Genomic DNA, 12,026 nt, shown 5'->3' on the forward strand with positions numbered 1-12,026 from the left:
AAACAGCTATGACCCGGAAACACTTCATTCTACTATGTGCCACCCTGATACTATGTAACGATGATTTTGATTGGCCAAGGCACGCATTGACGCAAAAAACAACCAATCAGAATATTTGTTCCAAAGGAACACAAGTAAATTTATTTCCTCCATTTATGATGCGAGTTGAAAGCATGGCCATTTTACCGGGGTTTTTAAATCGTGATTTAAAGAAAATTCAACTTTAAATAGTGACATTTAAATATAAACATTTACATGCCCAAGCAAGCATTCGTGTGGACTTCTTGGTGATCAGCAATGTATGTGATGGTACGTCAGCTGCGCTGGTCGTTTACCGATCATGCAAGTGCATAGCTGCCTGGTTGCTGCCTTTGTTCCACTCGGCGGTGACAATGTTCCCGCTACCTTGTCACGACGTGAACTTTGTTTTAACCATAGACCTTATGTTTAACGAATGGTTTTAACGATAACGATTTTATATATTTGACGTCACCCTGGCAGTAAAAATATGGGTATGGTAATGCACTTTTCTAGGCCACATGTTCATTTTTAATCGTGTTGAAAAAACCTGTAATTTTTGTTTGGTGGTGTTATCACCTCACGGTGACCTGCTACAATAACAAACCGGAATTTTCACAGTTGCACCTTAAAACAATGAACCAGTTACCCTGAGCACGATGAATCATCTTCGTAAGACAATGTGTTGTTGGCCTGTTTTGTAAACAAATCTTTGTCTGGGAGCATGCAGGGTGCACAGGAAATATAACAGGGCGCTGACAATTTAAACAGGGCACCAATTTCAGATAACAGGGTGCAGCGCCCTGTAAAAAACCCTCGTGGAGAACCCCGAGACATCCTGGTATGCATGACCCCTCGAAGGCCACACATCCAGGTATGCATGATCCCTCGAAGGCCACACATCCTGGTATGCATGATCCCTCGAAGGCCACACATCCTGGTATGCATGATCCCTTGAAGGCCACACATCCTGGTATGCATGACCACTTGAAGGCCACACATCCTGGTATGCATGACCCCTTGAAGGCCACACATCCTGGTATGCATGACCCCTCAAAGGTCACACATGCTGGTATGCATGACCCCTTGAAGGCCACACATCCTGGTATGCATGACCCCTTGAAGGCCACACATCCTGGTATGCATGACCCCTTGAAGGCCACACATCCTGGTATGCATGACCCCTTGAAGGCCACACATCCTGGTATGCATGACCCCTTGAAGGCCACACATCCTGGTATGCATGACCCCTTGAAGGCCACACATCCTGGTATGCATGACCCCTTGAAGGCCACACATCCTGGTATGCATGACCCCTTGAAGGCCACACATCCTGGTATGCATGACCCCTTGAAGGCCACACATCCTGGTATGCATGACCCCTTAAAGGCCACACATCCTGGTATGCATGACCCCTTAAAGGCCACACATCCTGGTATGCATGACCCCTTGAAGGCCACACATCCTGGTATGCATGACCCCTTGAAGGCCACACATCCTGGTATGCATGACCCCTTAAAAGCCACACATCCTGGTATGCATGACCCCTCAAAGGTCACACATCCTGGTATGCATGACCTCTTAAGAGTAGTTTTGGTGTGTGACATAAAAACAAATATCAACTGAAAAATTATTAATATAATATTCATATTCATTGTGACTCATAAAATGACCAGAGTAAATACTTTATTTTGTTTTCAATCTCAAAACTACACATTTAGCTCCTAGTCATTTTTACATTGCTCTTTTTTAGCTTCAAGAATTGTGAATATGCAAAAAGCATACAATGCTGCAGTACTTAAGGGATCTGACAGATGCAGGGTTTTTCTAGAAAAAAACTGCAAGAAGAAGCCCTGCAAATTCAGTGGTGCCACCAAGTGGCGTTTCTTCCTATAGGATATATAGGGTTCTCCCTACCAGGGTGTGAAGTTTTTGTTAATTCTAAGTTAAAATGGAGCATTCTATGGCTTCCCTGGGGCCAAAATTACTATCAGACAGGTCACAGCTGAAACTATGGCCACATGTGATCCCTGGTCAATCAGAATTTTATGGTTGCTAGAGGATCTGCTCCCCAGGGTAAGGGAGTGCATGGCCATTGCATGAGGGCGCTGCACTTGTTTAAAAATCAACCTCCAGTAATGGTAACTCTTTCTAAGCCAAAGTTCTGGTTGTGGACATGTCAAAATACCTAATTTTTGTGAATTTTTTCAACAAAAGTGGCCACCAGCTGGCCCCATTGCAGCTGTTATTAAATTTACTTTCTAGTTCTATATGAGAATACTTTAAGTATAATATTGGAAATTATTGTTATCGGACAACATAACCCCCCTAAACAGTGACAGAATGTGTAATCTTTAGGGGTCATGCCAAGGTCAATTACCTTTCCATTGTGTCAATCTTTCCACCCAATCACAGTAGAGTCAGAGGTCAGAAGTTCTGAAAAAAGAAGACTTAGCATTACTTTAAAAAAAAAAAAATTATAAATTTTTCACAATATTCTAAGCTGAAAGACTTTGGAGGAATAAAGAAAAGAAAGTCACCGTGAATGACCATATCCAAACTACCAATGCAAATCATATCTTACCAGATTTGTCAACCAATTAGAGCAGGTCTTACTGAAAAGGGCCACATCATTCCAGTGAGCAGCCTGTAAGACAAACTCTGATTGGTTGCTGATTCTGCATGATTTGCATAGCTAGATTGTCAGATGTACAGCAAGGTCCTAGTACCTTCTCAATGAAAGTTCAGGAGTCCTCTGCCACACCCAGCCCAACTGCTAACTTGCCACGCCCAGGTTATCTGGGTAGTAATTTATGCAAATGAACCATCTTCCTTTTAGTGATTCTATAGAGTTTATCCTTTTTTGATGCGTACAGCAGTTACAAATATAAACATGAAATAGTTATTTATTTAGATCATTTGATATCATTTACACCACACCAAACAAAATGATTCTGAGACAATTCATTTGCAAACAGTGGAGTAGGGTAGAGTTGCGCCCTCTGTGGCTAAAACAACCATCTCCTGTAGCTGGTGCTACCATAGAAATAGTTGGCCACAAAGGGGTCAACGGAAAATAAATATTACAATGCTCACAGAGTTATTAAACAATTAGCTAACTTGAAACTACCTTAGCTTGATCTCAAAATTGCTACATATGTAAATTATGCAGCGTAATCTGCCTAAATATTTCTCATATTACATATATATTTGTCACACGCAACGTAATATTACCGTAATTGGTATAGTACAGGTGTGATGGTTCAAATACCAAAATGGCAACAGTAACAGAAAGACTTCCCTGGCGGCGATGATAAAATACGAACACGGAGCCAACAGATGAGGTTTCAACTGGTACTGGTATTATTATACTCTGCAAACATCAAGTACAATAACGCGGTAAAACTCCACTACTCCAATAACTAGATACTTAAACTCCAATACAATTCAACGAGATCTCCGATCTGATCTCAGTGCTGAACAACTCCCCTATATATACCCGCACTGTCTATAAATAGATGGCAATGACAGCTGACAACCAGCTTTGACACCCAGATTATTAACTGGTAATTGCAGATTAAAAGCAACCACAACTCCTTCCTATTTATCTATCTACACCAGATTTTAATCTAATTGACAGTAGCGATATTTAGGAGAACATTTCTAGCTAATTTTCAGATTTGTTACAGCAATTCCAGGCACTGATTTGACGCTAAAGTAGTGCTAGATGTTGATAACTTACTACAATAGGTTACACACTTTGTTTTCACATTTACATAAGTTGTAACTAGAAATATAAACATCGGCTGCAAATCAGAGCAATGATTGACAGATATTGCCCACAATGTTTTCTATTTTTGCTACAAAGTCAGGTACACCTAGACTTTGAGGCGCGTCTGTCTTTCAGTCACTTTTGGTCGGTCATCGTGTTGATTGCGTGTCTACAAATCGGCTTTTGTCAAAGTTGTTTAAGCACCACAATGGAGAAGCAAGGAGTCAAAAAACCAGTTGAAATGAGAACAAGAGTTGTTGATTTGTATTTTCGTGGACTGTCATTTGCTGAGATTGGAGATCAAAATGGTGTTTCAAAGCAGACAGCTTATAATATCGTCAAACAGTTTGTTACCACCGAGAGCATCCTGCCAGGAAACTGACAACGTTATAGACTGTCGAATATTATACAACATTGCGACTGCGCATTTACGAACGGGAAATTCGACAAAAACTACTTGTGTACGGCGGCAAGTTGGCAACCCTCCCCGGACGTGTGTTGCCAGTGATAAGCTTTTTAAAGCAATTATTTGGTGGCACATCAACCTTTTGGTTCTCATCGTCGAGAACAAATAATTGAATAACACCCATTCTACTTATGTATTCAATTTCATTATTGATATACCGGATGAAGTCTTCACAAGACATTTGTTGCAGTCAGCTTTCAGTTATATACATCGGCGTGATACGGATATTTCTATAGTAGGAATACTGTACTTTGATCAATAATTCTGTCATGATCAGACGGTCAGCTGGTTCTGTAAAATAACGTTCTTTACAGTGCCACCACTCTATGCCCTCTCACTGAACATACATAACATGTGACGCAAATTGAAGTACGAAACTAAGTTGAGAGCCTCGATCGTTTATTGGAGGAGAAATTCAAATCTAATGTACCGCCACTTTTATGGGCGGAGCTTCCTTCCAGTGCACTTCAAATTGCAGACATGCTGTCTGCATTATTTGTAACAACTTCTGTAAATTTGAAAACAAAGTGTGTAACCTACTGTAGTAAGTTATCAACAATTAGCACTACTTTAGCGTCAAATCAGTGCCTGGAATTGCTGTAATGGTGAACTACAATTTGGAACTACAAAAATATTCTATGCTACCAGTTTACCAAGCCAGGAAGAAAATCAATATCCTACTAAGTTTATTGATTTGTTTAATCTCAAAACCACAACAGATTTGTATAAATATTTATAAATATTACACTTCTTACTGAAACAAATTATCAATGGGCATCTGAACATTTTCGAAAAGCAATCAATCAAATTGATCATTTGGTTGGATTTGACAATTGTTGAAATTATAGAATTTTTTATCATATCATCTTGCATAAGGTAATCTGGTAACAAAATATTAAAATAAAATCGAAATAATTTTGTGAAACTAGTATTGATCAACCTTTAACCAAAAAATAAATTTACCTTGACCATGATACAAAAATGTTGCAACAGAACTCGCTGCGAAAATCGTAAGAAATAACTTTCATATGTGTGTAGATGTTTTTGTTTTTTTTCTGCTTTACATTGTACAACTTTATCAAATGACAAGCAAGTATACAATTCAATAACGATTATATTGTTATAACGTTATACAAGTTCATGTAGTCAGAACCGAGAAATGTTGTTCAGTTTTAACTTTTCGCATGTCACCGATACAATCACTCAGACTCGTCAATTCTATCAAAGATCGGTTTATCAGTTTTATGTGTGTTCACCTGGTCCTTGAAACATACGAGGCTGTCTTAGAAACTGTCTTACTCACTCAATCTCGTCTCATTATTTCAGTGAAATCGCCATGTATTGAATTGGGCAGCGTACACTTCGAGTTGCCACAGCTTTCGAAAAGTTCAACAAGACGACAAACCAAGGGTGGCGTCACCGGAAATGGACGCATCCAGATGGCAAGTTTGATCACAACATCGCATACTTTTAAATACTCCACTCAAGTCTGAATAATTCGGGCGAAGCTGCCTCAACAAATCAAAAGAAATACACTTGAAATAGAAACTTACGTGAACTTGAAGTCCGACAAAATATCGTCAGCAAAACTGTCAACCACTTTTCAAGAAGAGAATAATGGCCACACTCGCATAGATTGTTGAAAAACACTTTACACGCGCCGCTTTGCTTTGAATATTACTCCGCGGTAATTGGTCGACGTCCGATCGACTAACGAAATAATCACGATTCTATTATGTTTCACGCAATACGTTTATTTCTGGCACTTCAATGTTACGAAATAATTACCTTTCAACTCAAAATGATTATAGTTTAGTTATTTTGAATCAAATAAGTAGGAAGGACTATTTTATTTTGCGGAAGAACCGTTGTCTGCTCCGATTTTAAAGTGAAAAAGCAAAATCGGCATTTGTCAGCAAAATGAAGGTCAGTGATGGGTCACGTGTACATCAACGTAAGTAAGTTACTATTTTTAGATGGAAGAACAATCGCTGAAAAAGTCATTAAGCTTTGAACATTTTCTTTTTAGGGGTGGCCGGACAGACTACATTTTCCCCCACATAAATATACATTACTTTCTAGATATCCACAAAAAAACGGTCCTCTTCGTCCGTCCCAACCTCCCACCACCAAAAACTTCAAATGGTTCAATTATATTCTTTACCTATTGATGCAAAGAACAACGAGTTGCTATGGGGCTGCTATTTGACACGTCTGGCGTAAATTTACAAAAAAGCGAGAGATGGCCGCGAACAAAATGTGCACAGAAAAAAAAATAAGCTCAATTTTTAAAATATTTGGTTTTTCGAATGCGACAAATGGTCAGAATTTTACACCCCAAAAAGGTCGACTCATATCGAGAGAATTTTCGCGGGAATGTAACCCATATTGGTAGCACATGACGTAGACTTTTTACTGTTTTTATGAAGCAGTTTAGCTAATGTCGCTTAATTGCGTCCCCTAGCGACGGGTTTGTGTAGAATTTGTACAAATACAAATAAAAACAGGACGACCGTAAGATGGCAGTATATACAACCATCGTCCAATCGAGTGATTTCGATCAGACACTCTTTTCTTAAAGCGCGGTAGTCGTCGCGCTGCGCATGTGCCACATTTGTGTTGCTAAACATTGATTTTCCCACAATCCAATGCGCTCTTCAAATGGCAATCACAAGTATGAGGTTTGACCTGGGTGCGACTTGCACTGATTACCGCCGGTGACTCCATCGATGCCTTCCAATAACATGAAAATTAAACTTAATTAAATCTTGGAAACATCTCAGTTCGTACTCGTTGATCTGCGCAACAGTCAAAGTCGCCATCTTTGTTTATATGAGACCCATATATCTCGCACATGTGCAGCGCGACGACTACCGCGCTTTAAATTTGAACAAATTTGATTGATATATTTATTATCAACACGCCACAAAAGATTTGCATACATATTTCCACCTCTAACTGGGACAACGCGATCACTAAATTGCTGTTGATTATTTGGTTCGGTTCAGATGTCATTAAAATTGTATAAATTACTGATGTTGTGGGCATCTTTTTTAGACATTCGCAGACATTTACAGACGCTTACTTCCGTGACATGTTTAATACACTGTAGCTGTGTGTCCATTTCACGGCGCCATCTCAGCCACTCGTCGCGTACAGCAACAGTCGACCGGTATAAGCTGAATAGCGTTGTAAAAAAAATAAACAGCGCCCCCTACTATAGCGGCCATTCTCCGAGCAGAACTCGCTGAATCAGTTACACAACCAACGCCTGTAATCAGTCGAGGCTTGGAAAATGCGCAGTACCACCACAAGAAAATGAACGAAAAAACGATAAGTATATCAAAATATTCGACCCCTCCATTCAATTCGTTGTGCGGTTGAATGAATTCAATAAGAGCCGCGAAATAAACCACTTCGTGTTCACGCCCTCTTACGACGTGCTTCAATGACGTAAACCGTGTCGTGATGGTGGATGTGGCGACGCCATTAAACATCGTCAACATCGCTTAGATGTGCGTTCGTCCGTCCTTCCGTCCATGGAGATATAAACAGACCTCCATGGTCCGCCGATAAACAATTTATAATAGAACAGAGGTTAGTCCGGATGGCAGGTGATCGTGCAAGATGTGTTTTCTCTGCACTTACGTACGTACAGAAACTGAAAAAAATTGTCTCGCCATTCTTTCTAGCTCTGCGTACAGTGCTGTGTGTACGGGGACGCGTTCGGTTAATAGATGTCCCTCACCACAGCCCTGCGTACCTCCCACAGTCACTTGGGGGCTGAAAATCAATAAATACTAATTTTCAATAAAAATCATTGGCTATACGTATATAAATAAACAAGTTGTGAAACACGGCACCGAGTAAATCGACACCCTGTCGGTTTCAAATGTCGATTTCTTACCTTAAAATGCGAAACAAAAATTTTAGAGGAGATCAGATGTTACGTTAATAACTATTGTTCATAATCGCTAACTTGGTTTTATTCAAAACTGCACAAATCCCGCGTTTTCTGATGATATCCGACGATTTCATGAACGAAAATGGCCAGCAGCCAGAATCAAGGGGGATTCGCATAGAGTTCTGGGTAAATCAAGGAAATACTCGCTGTTACGGCACGCCTGATAGGCTGAAAATGAGTATGCGCACTTGATTTACCCAGAACTCTGTGCGAATCCCCCTTGATTCTGGCTGCTGGCCATTTTCGATCATGAAATTGTCGGATATCACCAGAAAACTCGCGATTTGTGCAGTTTTGAATAAAACCAAGTTAGCGATTATGAACAATGGTTATTAACATAACACCTGACCCCCTCTACACTTTTTGTTTCGCATTTTAAGGTAAGAAATCGGCATTTGAAACCGACAGGGTGTCGATTTACTAGGTGCCGTGTTTCACAACTTGTTTATTTATATACGTATAGCAGATGATTTTTTTTTTGAAAATTAGTATTTATTGATTTTCAGCCCCCAAGTGACTCCATAGATAAAGTCCGGGACTTTGAAAAATATATTTTTTTTAATGAAATAACATACCCAGGTACCAAAAATGATGATCGATCACCAGATATATCCAGAACTCCCAGTTCGGAGTCCAATTGTGAATGAAATCGGCTATTTTGCCCTAAAAACAAACACATTCTCTTGCGTGAATGAAATTAAAAATGGCGGCGTTTTGTCCGTCTTTACTAGTCGCTTTTTAAAGACATTTCAGTTTCAGATAATTTTGTAATGGTTGTTACGGAGAACTATCGTCATTTCAGCCGATTTCGGCTGGGAAACTACTTATTTTTAACTTGCGCACCAATTACGGTGCGCTCCCGGACTTTGTCTGTGGAGGTACGCAGGGCTGTGGTGGGGACATCTATCAACCGAACGCGTCCCCGTACACACAGCACTGTACGCAGAGCTACATTCTTTCTAGATATCTGCTTTGAATGGGCAAAATTTTTACAAGTTTCCCCCGTTTATTTTAAATCCTTGGCATTTGAAAATATTAATGGAAATATTGATTTAATCGACAATAGGAGCAATCTTCACAACTGGAATTACTGACAAACAAAGGGCTGGAGATTACTTACATATTTCATGGATTTAATTCTGCAATACCGAAAACGTGGACAAATTTATAATAACAGTCATAAGTGCTTTGAACCAGAAAATGTAATTTATTTTATGCTTTTTTGAATGGAAGTTAGTAGACTGCCCTCCACCAGTCTATGATGTACTATGTGTCATACAGAAATTGAAACCATGGAGCACGTGATTGTATAATGCAATTGTGTACAGTCGCTGTGGGAAGAATTGCAGCAAAACTGTAATTTAATTTCAAATACAGTTTGTAATGTACAAAATATTATACTTGGCATTTATGTGGTGAAAAATATTATATCAGAGGTACATTACTTGGGGTTTGCAACTACGGTGACATGATACCAAGATCCCGTTACAATCTCTCTCTCACATAAGCGTTCTCAGAAAAATGCGAATGCGCATGCTCGAGGTAACTAGGATACTGGGATGTCCAGGTGGATCAAAATGACGGATTACGAGAACTATATTTTCTGTACATTTTCGATGTATTACATTTTTCACTATGATAGTGGCAAGAAAAGTTTTATTTATTTTTTCAGTACAAACCTTGACCATTGATATATGTTATGTCAGAAGGTCGTAGCCTCAGTCTCGCTATCTACGAGAAGAGACTTGAATGGGATCTTGACATGATGTCACCATACAGTACTATGCGAGTTGCAAACCCCAAATAATGTACCTCTGAATATATTTATTTTATTGTTTAAAAACATACATATACAAATATAGGGGAGAAGTGAAAATCTTATCATTTCTTGGTTTTAAGGCACGTATTGAAGACCACGAAGATATAGAACATGAATTGGCAAAATATTATATCATTATTAGAAATAGAAGCCAAAAGGTGATTTTCCGTTCAACTGCGAGATCTCGCGAGTTGCATGAAAGACGCGCGTCGAACGTCTGCCGCAAAAACCGAACGATTTGATTTTGAACTCGAATTTCTTTATTTCGTAGCTCACATCGACCGGCCGATCTTCGACAGAAGAATAATGCTTCCGGATACCATTACTTAATCGAAATTGCGTATCATCAAATGTGGACAGCACATTATTAAGCATGGAAATGCGCCCCGATATACTTTCGCGTTTGTCGAATCCCACGCGATGTTTGACGCCACTACGACGCTATGACCTTTGTTTGTCCTGTTTTTACGCATTCTCCTTCCTAGAGTTCCTTGCGGTTAGATCACCGAAAGTGGAATAGAAATCTGCCTGGGAGATTGGTTTTTACGTTCTATTTCACGCATAACGCGTGATTCTCGCAGTGAACGGAAAATGGTCTATTATGATCATTCAACATAAGCAGTCAACGCTGCTCAATTCTATAAATATCAAGACAGTGAACTGGCTAAAAATGTTTGGGTTTATTTGTTATTAAAATAGTACAAACAAAACCTGGCAACTGGCATTGAAGAGTTGAAAATAGAAACGCCATAATATCCCACATTTCGGTCATGTTTTATTTTCAGTTGTTCAGTGTTGTACATATTTGTTACTGTAAACTATTATATTAAAGGAAACATCAATCCAAACAACATAATGACCCCTAAAGAAAAAGCTATATAAATGTAGGAGAATGCAATTTACAGTTTTTTTATATCACTTTTCATTCTCTAGATATTCAACTTTTCATCAGTATTATGTAGTCAGCCATCTTGATTTTCAAGCAAAGGATTGTGGGTAAAGTATGACATCATAGAATCTGTTGTCAGAAATTGAGAAAAAGAATAATATTGTGTGGGAAAAAAACTATTTATAAAAAAAAACAACGATCAAAAGTGTCCCATACTTACTTACACCATGGAGCTAAAAATATAAATATAAATTCCGTAATTCTGTAATCACAGGCTAGACGTACAACGTAATCAATCAAATATTTTTTTTCGTACACTGTAAACATGTGTCATTTTTCTCGGTACATACAAGAATTTACATCCAAATAAAAAAATCGTAAAGAATAATCCAGGAAAAATACATTTTAGAAACTGTAAAACGACTAGATGACACAATTCACTGCAAAATTGAATGTCAAGACGTAAAAGACACTCTAACCGAATGAAGAGCATTACGAGGGTAACATGCGCATGCGTCTCTTCACACGGTGCAGCAATGGCGGAGAATTTGAGTCGAAGAGCTCTACGGACCATTCAATGTTCCATTTTTTATCACTGTAAACTGTGAAAACGTCTTTTTTTCCTTGTAAATTGTAAAAATCCCTTTTTAATTCCCGTAAAACTGTACCAGCTACCCCCTTGCCCCCTCTATCATGCTCAAACCCTTCCGCGTCATTTTGCCATCACAGAAGTACTTCGTCGCTGGAGGGCGCAACTTATGGGAACGGGGCAATTGTTTTCGTTTTGTTTTTTTAATCCGAGCCGCGTCTGTGAACACATAAATAGACACGAAGTGAAAGGTTAAGACACACAGGCTTTGAACATGCTAACAGCTCTTATAGATTTGTGTGAATAAAAATACTTGTCTAGCCACGCACAATGATATTATCACATTGCCGTGTGTTCACTCATTATATAGTTAAAGCGGGGGAGTCGTCATCTGCTCATGCGGCAGACGGCCATAGCGTGTCGTTGTTTACAAACAAGTGTCTACTCATAAGTCTTTGCGTTTTTAGCATTTGTTGTTATCGTCGCTGGGGACCCAATTCCCGCGCGTG

At 39.2% G+C, this 12,026-nt stretch overlaps 1 protein-coding gene and 1 long non-coding RNA gene across 2 annotated transcripts in view; both read right to left on the reverse strand.

Moving 5' to 3' along the window:
• The window catches only part of LOC102805928 (uncharacterized), a 33,295-nt gene extending 32,609 nt beyond the window's left edge, over positions 1-686 (reverse strand). Inside the window, exon 1 of the mRNA XM_085494388.1 lies at positions 668-686. Coding sequence (XP_085350514.1) covers positions 668-686 — 19 coding nt within the window. The remainder of the gene's footprint in view (positions 1-667) is intronic.
• Positions 687-2,416: 1,730 nt separating this feature from the next.
• LOC144350022 (uncharacterized) lies at positions 2,417-5,922 on the reverse strand. Its single transcript, XR_013420134.2, has 2 exons — positions 5,810-5,922; positions 2,417-2,454 (listed from the first exon to the last, which is right to left on the reverse strand). It is a non-coding gene; the product is annotated as an uncharacterized LOC144350022 (long non-coding RNA).
• Between the last annotated feature and the right edge of the window lie 6,104 nt (positions 5,923-12,026).

This window comes from Saccoglossus kowalevskii, chromosome 20 (assembly GCF_978046115.1).
Source record: "Saccoglossus kowalevskii chromosome 20, keSacKowa6.1, whole genome shotgun sequence".
Taxonomy (NCBI): domain Eukaryota; kingdom Metazoa; phylum Hemichordata; class Enteropneusta; family Harrimaniidae; genus Saccoglossus; species Saccoglossus kowalevskii.